Here is an 18,011-nt window from a genome sequence, read left to right on the forward strand (position 1 = left end):
GCCCAGGCATGGGGTTAGCTCTGTTTGCCTCCTTCCCAAGAGAGTTGCTCTATTTCCTCCATTGCTCCAATATGGCAGACTCCCCTTATCGTCTCTTTTTTCTTCAACTCTCCAAATTGTAGACTCCAAATTCCTTTCCCCATTCTCTCCTACTGCTTAGATTCCCCTTATACTGCAGTGCCCTCTCTGCCAGATAACCATTCCCTAAAATTTCCTCTGTCATTTATTTGAGATGGTATAATACATTAGCTAATCCTACCCATTCAGATTCCTGACTGGGAAACCCCTGAAATGTTCCATAGTAACTCTGGTTCCTGGAGAAGTCATCCCCCTTTTTACCTGTTTGCCAAAGAAAGCAAAGTCTAAACTGTTGCTTGAAAGCAATGACCACTTTTCACTGACCTCTCTTTGCCATCTGGTCAACCAAAATGGCACACCATGGGGTTCTCACACTCCCAATTCCATTCCCACCCTCCACCACAGAGCTCACCACACCCTCTGTGAGTTCCCAACACTCCTTTTTGCCTCTCAAGGTCTCCGTCTCAATCCCCTGTCCTGGCTGCCACTTCCCTCAATGCTTAGACGCTTCCCTGTGTGAGGGAGACACCAGGATACCCTCAGACACTGGAGTAGGTTCCCTGCTCTCTCTGGACCCTGGACAGATGGTTCAATAAACTGTGTGAGCTAGATGCAGACTTTTGCCATCTTGGTGTCTTGGGTCTCATCTTAGGACCTACGTGACGCTCTTCTGTACCTCTAGAAATACCCATGTCCCCCCATTTTCACTCATAAGTTGGAACAGTATTTCTCTTATACTTTATAGCTCCTCCCACAAAGGAGGAAAACAATAAATATTTGTTAAACTGAAAGCAGAGGTTGGTCTCCAAGATTCTTCCTCACATTTCTCTACTTTCTCATTGCTCCAGGAAACCCATTCTCTCTCCACTCCCCATTCATCTAGGGTCTTCCCCTCTCCCTGTATGGGGCCCTAATTATTCCCCTCCCCACCCCATGCAGGCTCCTTCTTCTCTAATTTGCCTCATTTACTAGATGCCATCCTCTCTAGGAATCTGGGCATTGATTTCCTGGGTTTCTGGGACCCTTGGAACCTTGGGAAAGCTGGAATACAACAACCAGATCAGATTCCTGGTGACTGAGTGGGAAGGATCCCAGGTTGGTGTTGTTCTGGGAACTAGGGGTGGAGAGAGAAAAAGAGAGAGGTTGGGAGCACGACAGGGAGTGCCGCCAAGCATAGTGACTCAATTACATAAAAATGTACCTGCCCATAGCAGAACAGAGCCAAGGGTTCTCTCCACCTCCACACTCTAGCTGCCTCTGCTGCAGTTCTAATGAGATCTGTGGGAGGTGAGAGGGCAGAGCACTATAGTGGAGAAAGGGAGTTGTCTCCATGGGAGAAGAGAGAGAAAGCAGAGGGTGGGGAGGTCCAGACAGCTGTGTTCTGGGGAGGCTGAGGCCAAGGAAGTTCTCTTACCCGAGAAAGGGGAGAATGGGCTATGTTTGTCCCTTTAGGAAGGACCTCACCCAAAGCACAGGCCACCTCTCAGAACCTCTGCTTACAAAGGAATTTATTCCTACCCTAGGATCTAATCCATTCCCTGCTGTTGAATGGTGTTAGCTGGTCCCAAATTTAGGGCTATTGTTGATCAGAAATGACCTGGCAGCTGAGCCAACCTGTAGGATTGACTGAAGACAGAGAAGGGCTGCAGAATAGTCCTGTCTTTATCATCATTGGTGAATCACACTTGGCCCAGCATCTGGCCCTGGACTGCTGCCAATGACACACATCAAGGCTCTTAGAGGTTCCATGAACCACAATTGTAGGAGGGATACAGACTCTGATGTGGGGATTCCTCTAGGTTCTGGTGTGGTCAAGGTCAAAAGCTTTTACAAATCTGGTGGATGTCACTCAAAAAGGACTTTGCCCTCCACTGGCCAGTTCTAAAGAGGAACTCCCTACTCACCCAGTAGCCAGCAATCAGGGGCTGAGGATGAGGATGGAAAAGGAAAATCTAACAGCTTATTTTAGACTTCATGTAATCAGGGATGCCTTGCCTGGGTATCTCCTGGAAGCAACAGAAAAAACAAAGGCATTTATACACTTTTTATTGTAAAAAATTCAAACATATTTATGAGTAAACAAAAGAATTAATGAATCCCTGTTCTCTCACAACTCAGCTTCAAAAATTATCAATTCATGGCCATTTGACTATAGCATTTAAACACCTTTCTCTACTGTGAGTTGGGAACATCTACTCCCTCTCAGTATTTCTTATATTCTGTATATCCATTTGGCCATCTGTAGTAGACTGAATGTTGTCCTCCTCTGCACCTCCAAAGATGTCCACATCATCCCTGGAACCTGTGAATATGTTAGGTTACATAGCAAAGGGAAATTACGGTTGCAGATGGAGTTAATGCTGTTAGCTGACCTTAGAGAGATTATCCTGAATTATTTGGGTGGGTCAATGTGTAATCATAAGGGTCTTTAAATGTGGAAGAGGGAAAAAGAAGAAAAGGTCAGAGTGGTGTAACGTAAGAAGAACCTTGTTTTTTGGCTTTGAATATGGAGGAAGGGGACCATGAGCCAAGGAAGGCAGGCCTCTAGAAGCTGGAAAATGCAAGGAAATGGATTCTCCCCTAGAGCCTCTAGAAAGAAACACAACCCTGGTGACTCCTTGATTTTAATCCAGTGAGAACTATGACAGACTTCTGATCTTCAAAATTGTAAGATAATTAACTTGTATTGTTGTAAGCTACTAAGTTTGTGACTATTTGTGACAGCAGTGGAAGGAAATTAGTACACCATCATCTCTTAAGGATGGGAACCAGGTCTATTTCCTTACAGACAGGTCTCATTTAGGAGCAGCCTCTCCAATGGGGGAGGTACTTCTGCACTCCAGAACCCCTATAGGTTGCGTCAAGGTAAAGGAGCTATAGGGATGCATGAGAAAGTGGTGCTGGAAGAGAATGATCTGGATCCCAAAGAGAAAATGAAGAGAAGTAAGTGTTTCTATTGTTGAGAAGGAAATGAAGAGATTGGGACCCCAAAGGTGAAGGCCCTCCTATGCTTGTTGTAGGGAGCCAGGGCAGGGCAGGACTGGCAATCAGTGATGAGCTATGACCCAGCACACCGGGTCAGGAATGGGTGGGGAACTTGAGGAAAGGAACCAGGGACGGAAACACCCAGCCTTCCTGGGACATTCAAGTGGCACCTGTTGCCACAGATTGAATTAGGAATGAGAGTGGAATGTACAGACTTACTATCTGCACAACCACTGGCTCATCTTGTTTCTGTTGCCCACCCCCACCCCCAAGAGGATAAAGGGCTGGCTGCTTTGGCGCAGAGAGAGATGTTAGAGCTGAGCAAGATGCAGGGCTGCATGGTGGGGAGCAGTGTTCCTCTGGGCCTGATTCTTCTGACCTGTCTTCATCTTCCAGGTATGGAGGTTGTGCCCAACCCTTGCACAGGTAGAGACTGGGGGCCCCAGGGGAACTGGAATTGAGGGAAGGGGTAGAGGTAGGAGGGTCCCTTGGGTCCCTGGGGAAAATGAAGGGACTGGAAGCAAAGAGAATCCAGGAATCAGGAAAGGTGGGCATTGGAACCAAATATCCAGTCCATTTGCTGTCTCCTCTTTCCTTTTCCTCAGGCTTTTTTGCCCAAAGTATTGCTGCAGTGGAGGAGAAAGTTCTCCAACACTTGGGAACCAACTTGCATCTGCTTGAACAACCTTCCTTGCCCAGCCACTCCAACTCTGAACTTCCTCAGCCCAAACCAGACCCTGGGCCAAATGATTTAACAAGGGTTCCTTTAAAGTACAATGCTTCTCCATTAGCTGGCTTCCAACCTGCAGGTGGTTCTGGGGTTCAGAGATGGCCCCCAACTGGGGGGCTACCCTCCATGGATTCCTGGTCCTCTGAAGATCCTTGGCAGATAATGGCTGCTGCCACTGAGGACCACGTGAGGGAAGCGCTGCCTGAAAAATGGTCTTACCTTTCTGGTGCTGTTGCCCTCCCTCTAGGCAACAGTCCTTTGCCCGCAGCACCCTCTACATGCTCCATAGGCCCCATACTCAAGGCTTCACACCTCTACCAGGATTCCAAGTCTAGACAGTGGCTTCATTCTAATGTGCTGGGAGCCCAGAGAGAAATCCTTGTTCAACATCCTCTTAACAGCATTCGACAGCCATTTCTGCCTGGGCACCCCTGGGGAACCTTGAATCCAGGTGTGTCCTGGGGAGGTGGAGGTCCTGGAACTGGATGGGGAACAAGGCCCATGCCACAGCCTGTGGGAATCTGGGGTATCAATAATCAATACCCAAGTACTATATGGGGGGATATTAACCGGTCTCCCGGAGGCAGCTGGGGGAATATTAACCGGTATCCAGGTACCAGCTGGGGGGATATTAACCTATATCCAGGAGGCAGCTGGGGGAATATCCACCTACGCCCAGGTATTAATAATCAGTTTCCTCCCAGAGTTCTCTGTCCTACTGGCTCTTCTTGGAACACTCCAGCTGGCTTTCTCAACCCCCCAAACCCTGGGTTACAGTGGGGTTAGGAGAATGACAGAGGGGAAAACCCTAAGTTGGAAATTGAAAGAATGCTGTGTGAGCTAAATGAAGATTCAGTGAGTGTGTTTTCTAGCATTCTCTCTACTTTTCACTGCCTCTCCTGCTTCCCCCCATGCCAATCTCTAATAAAACACAAGCAGTTATTAAATTTTTTCCTTTGTAGTGTTTTTGTTTCTGGGTGCAAAGTGAAGTGAGTTATGTCCATCCCCATTCTCTAGCCACCCCTGTGGCTAGAGCCATCTCTGTAGGGTCTCTAGGAACTCTGTCCCCTATACTTTGAAAAAAATCAAAGCCCAGATGTGGTGGAACATCTGGGTGGAACATTGAGAGTGGAACTTTATGGTCTTACCCTAGCCAGGTGGGAAAGCTGGTTCCAGAACTGTCAGCAAGACCTATTGAGATGGCACCTGTGACAGAAGGAAAGGATGAGATCCAAAAAGGTGGTCCTTCCCACCAAGGCCAAATGGGAAATTAATACCCTTTGATTCACAGAGGAACAGAGTCAGAGAAAGTCATTGTTTCTGCTTATATCTTCGTCTCCAAAATGCAAGCTTCTTGAAAACAGGGGATGCACTGATCTCCTCCCTTACACGCATCATTTGGTACATTGTGCCCTAGAGAACCAAGACTTTGAACATTTGTCGAATGAATAGTAGACCTCGATGAATGAAGGAAGTACAGGGAGAAAGTAAAGGGAAAGAAAAACAATCCTACTGCAGCTGTGTTTTACACTTTATTCCCAAGTGATGGCACAGTCTCTTCTTTTGGTCACATAGTCGTCTCTCTGCCACCCTTTTGTTTCCTTGGAGTTCAGTATCCTGCACAAAGTTGGAGTGAAGTGGGGAGGGTCACTGTAGGAAGTGGGATGGAAGTTAGCAGGACCCAGCTGGGGGTGATGGGGTTTGCAGAAGGACACACTCCCGGTTGCCATGCCATGTCTTTCCCTGCGCCATGTGTGTACTTAACCAGAGTGATCCAGGTGTGTGCCCACAGATAGCATGGGAATCACCCCAAGTCCCAGGAATTGGCTAGGTTGTGGGAAGGAAACAAAGAATAAACACTAGAATTGGAGGGATGGGGAACTGCCTGCAGGTGAGGTGGGTGTTCTCAGAGAAACTTCTGTCCCAGTGTCTGCCATAATACTCCATCCTACGCCAAGAATTCCTTCTTAGGACAGTTTCCCATCCCGACCCAACCACACTCCTTTCTGTATTACCTCAACCTCACTCTCACAGTTCTTTCCCACCTTGGACTCTTGGTTTCTCCCTGTCCTGGTTCTGTTTTCAGCACCTCTCTCTCCCACAAGCCCAAGTTCATTCTCTCAGGCTTAGGGTCTCAGTTCTCTCTGTCCCTCTTTCTGGTTGACAATTTGCACTTCTAACTTCCAAGTTAGTACCTCCTCTTATGTTACCCATACTCCATAGAGAGTAAGCACCATGTATCTATTTTTTCACTGCTGTACCGGATAGCAGCAAGTCTGGACCAAGGCTGGATCAAGGAACCCTCTCTCTGACTCCCTGTTCTCTCTTCTACCTTATTCCTAAGCCACATGCCTGCACACCGAGTCTAATCTGTACTCCTCTCTGGGCTTCCCAGAGCCTCACTGACATTTCCTTACAAACCCTATGCAGCCCTTCTCAGCTCATAAAATGTTCTGAATACTCCATCATTTTATCCTCATTACTATCTGTGCGTTAGGTATTACAAGATGAAGAAACTGAGGCCCAGAGACCTTAAGCAATTTTCTTAAGGTTACACAGCTAACAAGTGACAGAGTCAGTGACTCAAACCGAATTATTCTCATTATCTGTGCGGGTGGTGCTCAGGTACAGTATGCAATTAACAAAAACCCACCTAACTGTTACTGAGTACCTACTATGTGTCAGACTCTGGATAGGGTGCTCTCACACACACCCTTCCAGCGAATCCCCACAATTCATACTACTTACACAACTACTGTACAAAAACTTATGGATTTAATAAACCAAGTTTATGCAAACACTAAATACTGGTTCACATTTAGACTAATTTATACATTTAATGAAAATCACAAGTCTGATATGTAAGATGCTCTTAAGTATCTTAAACCCCCAACGAAGCAAACACATGCACAAGTTGTAATGATTATAAAACTGATCCCTTCATTTCCAGTAAAAATCAGAAAGCAGGTTCCATGGATTTAAACTTACTTCTTCATTCTTCTTCTCTTTCCTCTTCCATTGTTTGGTTCCCTTTCCAGGATGTCAATATGTTTTATTTTTAATTTTTTTTTTAAAGATTTTATTTATGTGACAGACAGAGATCACAAGTAGACAGAGAGGCAGGCAGAGAAAGAGGAGGAAGCAGGCTCCCTGCCAAGCAGAGCGTCCGATGCGGGGCTCGATTCCAGGACCCTGAGACCATGACCCGAGCCGAAGGCAGAGGCTTTAACCTACGGAGCCACCCGGGCGCCCCGTCAATGTTTTATTTTTATACCATCCTGATGTTTCAGTAATCTTAGGATCTGCATCTTGGCCTGCTGAGTGAGGGCAGGGAGTGAGGCTGGCTGCACAGTTTACAGTTCAAATCTGGGCTGCAGGTAACCTGCATGAGCTGCCACTCCTTCTGCTTCTGCGCTTTCCCTCCTGAGGAACTGTCTGATGTCCTGCAAACTGGCAACACCCGGTTTCCCATCTCCCCAGCTGTGTATGAAGCCTCCAAGTTTTCCATGTTCTCATCAGCACTTGGTATTACTTTATAGCCAGGGCTGTGATATGAAACTGAATCTCACCGGAGAATAAAACTTCTAAAGGGCATAAATTTTAGAATGTTGCAACCCATTTTGTCCCCTTAACAGCATACTTTAAAAAATCCCTCTTGCCCGGTACGCATAATACATTTCTCTCATTATGACATACTGCTAGATCTATTAGCATTATTAAATCTGATGCAATCCTTATATTTTATTGTAGTTAGTAGTGCAATCTAGAATCTTCTAGGAGATGAGAACCCCGCATTGACTTTATTAGCTCTCTCCTTCAGTGATGTTTTGGTTAATTTATTGTCTTGGTATCTCCTGTTGAAACCACCTTCTCTTTCATTGTTGTGTCTGACCTCGCCCCTTGTCAGATTTCCTCATTTCTGCTAACGCCCATATTTACAGTGGGGCTTCTTGGCTTTCTGAGCATTCCTTTCTACTTAGATAGATGAAAGCACATCTCTCTCTCTTCATAAGCAGACGCGTAATTGATAGAAGAAACAAAACGAACAATTCCCTTTTTATTTTTATTTTTTTATTTTTTTATTTTTTTTAAGATTTTATTTATTTATTTGACAGAGAGAGAGATCACAAGTCGGCGGAGAATCAGGCAGAGAGAGAGAGAAGCAGGCTCCCGCTGAGCAAAGAGCCCGATGCGGGGCTCAATTCCAGGACACTGAGATCATGACCTGAGCCGAAGGCAGCGGCTTAATCCACTGAGCCACCCAGGCACCCCTTCCCTTTTTATTAAAATCAATTTTTAAGAACTCCATTCTTTTCTATTACAAGCCATCTTTTGTGCACTTTATATTGGCTTTTATCTTTTGAGTATTGTAATGATCTCACAGCCTTCTACAGCCTCATTTACTTCAATGAACCCTAATTATCATTTTTCCCCTCACCCTCTTTCTTCTCATGTTCAACTCTCTTCAGGTGAACAATGGGAGCTCCTTTAAGTTGGTGCCTTTGTCCTTTTTATTTATTTATTTAATCTCTTTTAAAAACTCAAGTATAATTAACATAGTGTTATACTAGCTTTATATTAGTTTCAGGTGTAAAATATAGTGATTCAACAGTTTTATATATTACTCCTTGCTCATCATGACAAGTATATATATATATATATTTTTGACAAATGTTTTCTTAATCCCCTTCACCTGTTTCACCCATCCCCCCCCCCCACCTCTGGTAACCATTAGTTAGTTCTTGTATTTAAGAGTCTGTCTCTTGGTTTGTCCCTCTTTTTTTCCCCCTTTACTCATTTGTTTTGGTTCTTAAATTCCACATAGGAGTGAAATCATACAGTATTTGTATCTCTCTGACTTATTTCACTTAGCATTATACTTTCTAGATCCATCCATGTTATTACAAATGCAAGACTTCAGTGTTTCTTATGGCTAACATTCCACTGCATGTGTATGTTGGGGGGTGTTTACCACATCTTCCTCCATTCATCTACTGATGGAAACTTAGGTTACTTCCATATCTTGACTATCGTAAATAATGCTGTGGTAAATATAGGGGCACATGTATCTTTTCAAGTTAGAGGTTTCGTTTTCTTTGGGTTACTGCCTACATTTTCTCCTAGGAGATTTACAGTTCCATTTTCTGCTTATTTTTGTGCATAGTGTGAGAAAGTGGTCCAGTTTCATTCTTTTGCATGTTGCTGTCCAGTTTTCCCCACACCATTTATTGAAGAGTTCTATTCTTTCACTTTCCTTTGTCCTTTTTAGCACCCTCCTTGCTATTCTTGAAGCATCCTTGCTTTCTGGTAACAACAGAATATTCAAGTCCTCCCTCTTCCCTGAGACATGGAATCTGCTATCATCCAAGCCTTGCATCCTAAGGGGTTCTAGTTTCTTTCAGGGAAGAACAGTATTTGAAACTGAAAACAAGGCGTTGAGTGTCCATTTGAGAGATGATTAAAAATGCTACCCCCTGGGACGCCTGGGTGGCACTGTCAGTTAAGCGTCTTCCGCTCAGGTTATGATGCCAGGATCCTGGGATCTGGCCCAAGTCAGGGTCCCTGCTCAGCAGGGAGCCTGCTTCTCCCTCGGCTCTTGGCCCCCTACCCAAACCATGTGTGCTCTCTCTCTCTCAAATAACTAAATATAAACTCTCAAATAACTAAAATCCTTTTTTAAAAATGTTACCTCCTCTGTCAGTTACTTTTTTTTTTTTTAAAGATTTTATTTATTTATTTGACAGAGAGGGAAAGATCACAAGTCTGCGGAGACGGAGGCAGAGAGAGAAGGGGAGAAGGCTCCCTGTTCAGCAGAGAGCCCAATGTGGGGCTCTATCCCAGGACCCTGAGATCATGATCTGAGCGGAAGGTGGAGGCTTAACCCACTGAGCCACCTAGGCGTCCCTGTTGGCTACTTTTGAGATAGACAACTTACAATGAGTTTGCTAACTTAACATAGTATATTTATTGTTTGCTAGTTTTATTAAATATGTGTGCCAATAACCATGAAGATTTTTTTAAAAAAGATTTTATTTATTCATTTGACAGACAGACATCACAAGTAGGCAGAGAGGCAGGCAGAGACAGTGAGAGGAGGAAGCAGGATCTCTGCTGAGCAGAGAGCCCGATGCGGGGCTCGATCCCAGGACTCTGGGATCATGACCTGAGCCGAAGGCAGAGGCTTAACCCACTGAGCCACTCAGGTGCCCCAACCATGAAGATTTTTGACATCACCAAGAGATTAAAGGAGAGGAACATACTCTGGACCAGGCTATGTGGGAGAATGAAGTGAAGGCAGGCATGGAAGTTAATGTAAGTGTGGGAAAGGTTAGAGGATGTGAATTAGGCAACATTCAGGTAAACTGAGGTTGGGACTGGGAGCCAGTTTACTGCAGAGTCATCGGATGGGATAGAATGAAGTGCTCACTGGGATTTCCACCTGGTGGGGCTTGTTTGAGCTCTACTCCTTTGGGGTGAGACCATATTTAACCCTGTTATGGGTTGAACCGTGTCCCCCAAAATAGACAGGTGGACGTCTTAACTGCCAGTACCTAAGCATATGATCTTATTTGGAAAGAGAGTCTTTACAGAGGTAATCAAGTTCAAATGAGGTAATCAGGATGGTGGTGTTATAAAAAGAGGGAAGGGCACCTGGCCTGCTCAGTCGGTAGAGCATGTGACTCTTGGTCTCAGGGTTTTGAGTTCAAGTCCTATATCGGGTATGGAGATTACTTAAAAATAAAATCTTTAAAAATGGGGGGAGGGAGGGATTTGGACATAGGCACACACAGACGGAAGATAATGTAAAGACACAGGATAATGTCTACACACCAATGAATGCCCAAGGCCACCAGAAGCTAGGGGAGAGGCCAACCCTGCTGACACCTTGAGTTCAGCCTTCTAGCTCCAGAATGGTTAAGACAACAAACTTCCAGCAAGCCACTCCATTTGTGGTACTTTGGTGTGGCAGCCTGAGCAAACTAATACAAACTTTTTAACATATACCTCCTTTGCTTGCCGCCTCTCCAGCCTCTCTCCAGGATCACCTAGCTGTTACTAGTCACCTATAGCTGAGTGTAACTGACTTTAGCATACTTGCTTGAGAGCAGGTTACCTTATTCACTCAGTTCGCTGTAATAGTGCATACTGAGAATGTCCAGGCACTGCAGCTGTCGTAAGGAACGTGGTCCCTTCCTCCTGGAACTTACAGACTTACAGGCTAATGGGGGAGAAAGACATGATCTCATAGTTATGCAAAAACTGATGTGCCAGTGTGTGTGTGTGTGTGTGTGTGTGCGTGTGTTTGTAAAGGATTTGGGGGATGGTGGCTGTGCCCAGGCACCTCCTGACAGCAGCTCCTACGTGAAACTTGTGGTGACACCTGCAGCAACCAAAGGAAGCCTGAGGGCCATGGAAACAGGTGGGTGGGGAGGGACTGGAGCAGATCCTGCAGGAAGGTGGGGGAAGTGGGGAGCCTTGTAGGCCCTTTTAGAGATTCAGGGTTTTATCATCATTGAGGAACCATGTGAATGGAGTTTGAAGCAGGAGAGTAACAGGATCATATTTTCTCTGGATGGAGACGGAATTGAAAGGGAATGGCATGGATGAGCTAAGGGATAGATTTTGACCATGTGGAGACCTTCAATTATGTGGGAAATGGGTGCAGAAAGGGCTGTGTAGAACACTGACAGCAAGTAGGGTGCCCTGCATTTGCCAGGGGCTGACTCCAGCCGGCAGGAAATGACTCCTCGGCAGGGCTGGTCTGGTACGTGCCTCATGTACAGGGAGGTGCTTCTGCTTAATTATTAAATTCATTTCCTGTTTCTTCTTTCTCACATGGGGATCCTCGTGGCCTCCTGCCTGGGTGGTTACAGCAATCTCCTAATTGGCCTTAGACCTACGAGTGGCATCTTCTCCAGCCCATCCTCAAAGTCAGCTCAAACTCGGGGAGGGGAGAGTGGGGGCTATTGTTTAATAGACAGGTTTTCAGATTTACAAGATGAGAAGAGGTATGGGGAGGTATGGTGGTAATAGCAGCCCAACAGTGTGCACAGCTTTAATACTGAACTGCACACTTAAAAATGGTTAAGTCGGTAAGTTTTATGTTTTGTGTATTTTACTATTTTCATTTTGTGTATTTTAATACACACAAAAAGTCAGTTCCAGTCAGACCACTCCCATGCTCAATCATCAGCTGTGACAGAGCCTGGAACTTGCACTGAAGGTCATTTCTGTGTGGCCACCTGCCCCTCTGATTTTTGCCTTCCTCTTCTCCCCACCCTGGCCTCTGGGTTCTGCTCTGTGCTGCCTCAGACATAACGAGTGGGACTCAGAGAGTGTCTGTAGAAGCAAGGAAGTCGTGTGCTCACACACCAGCCCCCTGATGGGTGCCCAGCCCTCAAGCCCTGGCCACTCTAAGGCCTTGCTCCTACTTCGTGTCTATCTCCTCTTCCTCTGCCTGGTACATGGTCCATCCAACCATAGGAGAGTCCAGTTCCAAAAGATTTTAACCCAACCTGGGGAATCCTGGGAAGTTACAGTGGGGGAAGAGGAGGAGGGAAGAAGTGAAAGTATTTCTGATTTAGGGGAAAGACTAAAGATACTGATTAACCTTTGATGTTACCTGAAAATATAAGTTTAAACAGCTTTGTTAAAAATATCTGGGTAGGGGCACCTAGGTGGCTCAGTGGGTTAAAACCTTTGCCTTTGGCTCAGGTCATGATCCCAGGGTCCTGGAATCCAGCCCACATTAGGCTCTCTGCTCAGCAGGGAGCCTGCTTCCCTTGCTCCCCTGCCCCCACCTCTCTGTCTACTTGTGATCTCTGTCAAATAAATAAATAAAATCTTTAAAAAATCATATCAGGGTAATCACAAATCCACTAGAACTTAAAGCTCTACATTTAAACCACCTGGTCTGAAATGACAACACAGAAAGCAAATCCTTTCAGTGAAAATTGGGAAAGGAAAAAAAGATACCCAGGAAAAGAAAGAATATAGACACACAGTTTGGTCTCTTTTTTGGTCTCTGTGCTAAGGTGGTTGAGATGACTCAATCAAATAATTACACATTCAGTGCTGACCATTGTGTCCAGCACAATAACAACGCGATGAACTACTGTTTCTGTTATTACAAGTCACTCTAATTCCAAACAGCCTTCCAAGATAGGCATTGTCAGTACTAGAAATGAGGAAAACAAGGCTCAGAGAGGTTTAGTAACTTGCCTGAAGTCACAGAGCTGGTAAAGGGCTTTCTGGGAAGTTAGGTGGAAGTTCATTACTGATGAAAGGAAGCTCTGGCAAATCTGCACACAGGGAATGAGAGGCACCATGTGGGGAAGGATGGTGCCAAGGAAATGTGGGAATAATCATGTCCAGTCAAAGGGTAACCCGAGGAAGCATGCCCATGCCTGGATGGAGACCATAACTCAGGAAGAAAAAAATGTAATCAACAGTCTTGGGGCCTATCTGAAGAAAGAATGTGGCTGCAAAAGTGGGTGAGCCTTAGGAAAGGGGGCTCCAGGAGACAAGAGTTGTGAACTGTTTAGTCATCACTCTGTGGGGAGACAGGCCTGTTCTGGCTCTGAGTATTCTTTCTGTGGTAGCCTACTTTTGATCAGCAACACCAAATGACTATGATGTCAAGTGTATAATAACATTGAACTCATGGTCATGCTCTACATCAAAAGGTGGGTGGGGAGAGGAACTCCTGTCAGTATGACAGAAGAATACACGTGCACCTTTTTCACGTTAGCCGGAATCTCTCCCTGGATTATGCTGGACCAACAGCATGGCCCACGGATTGCACTGCTCCCGGTCTCAGGAAAAGGAACAGCTGAGCCATCTCCTGAGACTCTGGTCTCTTTTTACTTTGTGGACATTGGGTGCCCTGTAATGACTGTATTTCCCTCTTTGAACTGGCTGGTAAAGAGCTCAGCCATCTAAATCATGCTGGTCCTCTTCCCCGCATGATATTGGTACTCTTCATTTTATCTGATGTTCTTTCTTTTTTCCAAATAGATTATTTATTTATTTATTTATTTACTTACTTACTTAGAGCATGGGCAGGGGAAGGGGCAGAGGGAGAGGAGAGAGAGACTCTCAAGCAGACTCTGCATTGACCACAGAGCTGGACTCAGGGTTTGATCTGATGACCCTGGGATCATGACCTGAGCCAAAATCAAGAGTCAGACACTCAACCGACTGAGCCACCCAGGCTCCCCTTATCTGGTTTTTCATTTTCCCTAGTTGTAATTTTTTAAAAAGATTTTTAAGTAATCCATACACCCAAAGTGGGGCTCAAACTTAAAACCCTGAGACCAAGAGTCATATGCTCTACCAACTGAGCCAGCCAGGCCCTAGTTGCAGTTTTTTGCTTAAGATATTTCCGGTTATGTTTAAAACGAGGCTGGTATAAATGAATAAATACCAGGTTTTATGTCAGGACTGGGTTTTGTTGTGACCTGGACGAAATGTTCCCCAAATATTCACCTCTCCTATGATTTCTTGGTCAACAAGCACCAATCTGATTGGCATTTGTCCTTCTCTTCCAGGAATCCTGCTACTAGGAGGTGGTAGTGAGCCAGAGTACTCCACCTCAGGAGCTCAATGGTCCCTAAACCAGGGATCCAGCCATACCTCGTGTCTGTCTCAGTTTCTTTTCTGGGAGTGGGGATTGCTTGAAAGCTCAGAAGGGAGCTTCCTGGTAAGACCCAGAGTGCACCCTATTATCTTGCTTCATTTTATGAGGTAAACCCATGTGTAATGCTTGCCAGGGGAAGACAAAAGAAAGGAACCAGCACTAAGGAGATACTGGGAGGACAGTTAACTGTATGAACCAATTTAATTCTGGCAGTAGTCGCTGATGGGTTGGAGAAGCTCTCTTAGTTTCCTTATTTGTAAAATGTAGCTTATAATAAATACCGCCTCTTCCTTGTGGGGATTAAATGAGGTGATTCATAGAGGTCTACAACCACTGTCATTCTCTTAACTGCCAAGCCTGCCGCCAGTAATGATGCTCACTACACTCCATGAAGTGGGTCGGACCACTGCCTCTGCGCTCCTGTCCTGCCGCACTCCTCCACTAGAGGACAGGCTGAGGCGGAGATTTCCGAGGGCTCGGCGAGCAGGGAAGGCGACCACCGTGGGGAACAGGGCAAACACCTGTGCTGGGATCTGAACACATGTGCACCCCACAGTTCTAAAAGTAGGGGCCAGAGCTCCATGTCCTTCTCCTCCCCGTGCCCCTGAAGCCGCTGTCCAGCTCTAGGTCTCCTGTAGTCCTAGCGTCCTGCCCTAGCTAGGACTCGGCTCACCGTGACACATAAAGCCGCCCCTACCAGCCCATCTTGTCCCCCAATACTCTTTGAGACTTAAGGACTGGATCTCCTCCACCCTCAGATTTCTTCCACTCACGCAAGAAACAACAGCAGACTGAAAGCCCCGCGGGCAACTGCCATCTCTCCTTTAGGTTGAGCAGCAACAAGCAACTCACGTTTCACGTCTGCGGAGCAGTGCACCTTTGATTTTCGGAGGATACTTCTGGCAACGTCCGTGCCTGCTGCCCAGCCTCTCCACTCCACCTCTGCCCAGGGGGCGTGCGCAAGCTCCGTGGGGGCGCGGCTGGGCGGGGCCGCCGAGCAACCTGCGAGAGAACCTTCTAGTAACCTGGAGGCCCTGGGGAAGGGGCCTGGGCCGCCTAGCGCTGTAAAGATTACTCTTAGGGAGGCGGTGTGTGCTGGCTTTCAGTTCCCCCACTTCAGCCAAGACCACATCCCCACCTCCTCCCCAGTGACTCCAGTCTGGGAGCCCCAGGCTGCTGTGGAGGTCCTGGTTTTCCTCCCATTTCTCGGTGAGGCATCTGACTCAGCCTGTGGCTGTCTCCGGGCAGGGCCTGGCCGCCTGGAGGGGCTCGAAGTATGGGTGTTACTGCTTCTCTTCGGAAGCCGAGGGCACCCTCCTCCTCCTCCAACAGGAGTCTCTCCTTGGTGGCCACCTCTCTTTACCAACCCCTTCTCCGTTCCCTTGCCTCCTGCTTCTCTTTCTTCGCCCTCCTACCTCTTCTTTTTTGCTCTCCTGATTCTCCTGTCCTTCCCGTCCACACTCACCCTCAGCACTTGGGGGTGTTAGCTGTGCTGGCTGCAGGGCCTGGGGCCTTTCTTTCTCTGGCACGTTCTTAGCGGGGATGTGACCCTGTGGGTGAGGCTATGATGCCCATGACCAGGGAAGAAATAACGGTCCCCCTGCTCTCAGCTTGCTGCCCCTCAAAACAACCCCCCCCACCCCGCGCAGAGGAGACAAATTCCTGTGAATTTTAACACACTTGAGTACAGTTGAGTTCCTGTGCCTCTGTGCCCATCTTCTTAAGAGACAATCGTGTATTTCTTTCTTTTTTTTTTTTTTTAAGATTTTTATTTACTTGACAAAGATCACGATTAGGCAGAGAGTCAGGCAGAGACAGAGGAAGGGAAGCAGGCTCCCCACTGAGCAGAGAGCCTGATTTAAGACTCGATTCCTGCACCCTCGGATCATGACCTGAGCCCAAGGCAGAGGCTTTAACCCACTGAGCCACCCAGGTGCCGCCAATCGTGTATTTCTTTAGAAGAGATTTAATCCTTGAAAAATGAGCTCATTGCTCTCAGGGCCTAGAATAGGATGTTTCCTCTATTTTACTTTTAAATTATTGTTAAGATTTTATTTATTTGAAACAGAGCGCGCATGTGGCATGGGGGTGCGGAAGGGCAGAGGGAGAAGCAGACTCCCCCTGAGCAGGGAGCCCAATGTGGGGCTGGATCCTAGGGCCTTTAGATCAGCACCTGAGCTGAAGGCAGCTGCCTAACCTATTGAGCCACCCAGCCCTCCCCCACCCCTGTGGAGAGGGGGCCTCCGCCCTTTCCCTCTATTTTGATGGTGTTTTCCACCACCTAAATCTGACTGTGTTAGAAAATCCATGTAAGTGAGAAATGTATTGCTCATTAAAAAATGCAGAGAACTTCTCAGATAATCACATGCATTGGCCCTTTAGTCCCTTTCCTGAGGGCATGTGTCTCTGGATTATCTTTTAACATCTGCTGTCTATAGTGAGAATCTGCAGCAATGTTTCAGGTTTTTGCCTCTCCAGTGATTTTCAGCTCTGCATAGGCAAATTAGACCAGAAAACTACAGATTTTTAGACCACAAAAGTTGGCTTGGAATGGACTCAAAGCACTTCCTCCTCGAAGGGCAGCCCTTTGAAAATGTGAACCTATTTTGTTAGTATGAGAGATGGAAAGAGATTTCTTGGGTTTCAAGTACTGAAGCTACGTACTGCAACCCAGAAAATGCATTGATTCCTGGTTTTGATGTTGTTACTCTAGTATGCAAGTATGGGGTAAGCTGGGTGAAGGGTGTGTGGGACATCTCTGTACTGTTTTTGAAAATTATTTATGAATCCGTAATTATAGCAAAACAGAAAGAGGAGGAAGAGAGGGGAAGGGAGAGGAGGAGAAAGAGAAGAACATTAAAAAATACATTCTTTTTAAAAAAGATTTTATTTATTCATTTCAGAGAGAAAGAGCGAGCAGGTGGTGGGGGGGCAGAGGGAGAGAGACAGAGGATCCTCAAGCAGATTCCCCACTGAGCATGGAGCCCACCCTGGGGCTCAATCTTAGGACTCTGAGATCATGACCGAGCCAAAATCAAGAATTGGACACCTAAGTCACCCTGGTGCCCCTAAAAAATATATTCTTAATAAGAAATTGAGGACATTCCAGAAAAAAGACTTTTTATTCCTGAGGTTTGGGCCCGAAGTCTGTTGTGGCTTCCTACCTTAGTGAACCGGATTAGCGAACACATGTGACCCCAGTGACTCCTGCTTAGACAGGGGACAGGAATGTGTAGCAGCCTGTCCCAACTCCTTGATGAACTTTGGCTTCTGAAAGAAGGCCTAGGTGTCCTTCACCAGCAGGGAGAGCAGCAGAGGGAGTGGGAGAGGGAGAAGCGGACTCGGCTCTAAGCAGGGACTGCCAAGGTGGGCTGGATCCCAGGACCCTGAGATCATGATCTGAGCCAAAGGCAGACAGTTAACTGACTGAGCCAATCAGGCGCCCCTCACATGCCGCTTTTTAAAAGAGAAGATGCAGTCCGCATGGATGGTGTGGAGTATTTTCTTTTAAACCCAGTGTGGGGCGCCTGGGTGGCTCAGTGGATTAAGCCGCTGCCTTCGGCTCGGGTCATGATCTCA

General features: G+C 46.5%; 1 protein-coding gene across 1 annotated transcript; it reads left to right on the forward strand.

Moving 5' to 3' along the window:
- Positions 1-3,371: 3,371 nt before the first annotated feature.
- LOC309865612 (uncharacterized protein C6orf15) lies at positions 3,372-4,579 on the forward strand (the record flags this gene model as incomplete). Its single annotated transcript, XM_082732142.1, has 2 exons — positions 3,372-3,459; positions 3,669-4,579. 2 exons carry the CDS (start codon positions 3,372-3,374, stop codon positions 4,577-4,579), a joined length of 999 nt encoding a protein of 332 aa, XP_082588268.1.
- Between the last annotated feature and the right edge of the window lie 13,432 nt (positions 4,580-18,011).

The sequence above is a fragment of the Mustela nivalis genome (genome assembly GCF_964662115.1).
Source record: "Mustela nivalis genome assembly, chromosome: 5".
Classification (NCBI taxonomy): Eukaryota; Metazoa; Chordata; class Mammalia; order Carnivora; family Mustelidae; genus Mustela; species Mustela nivalis.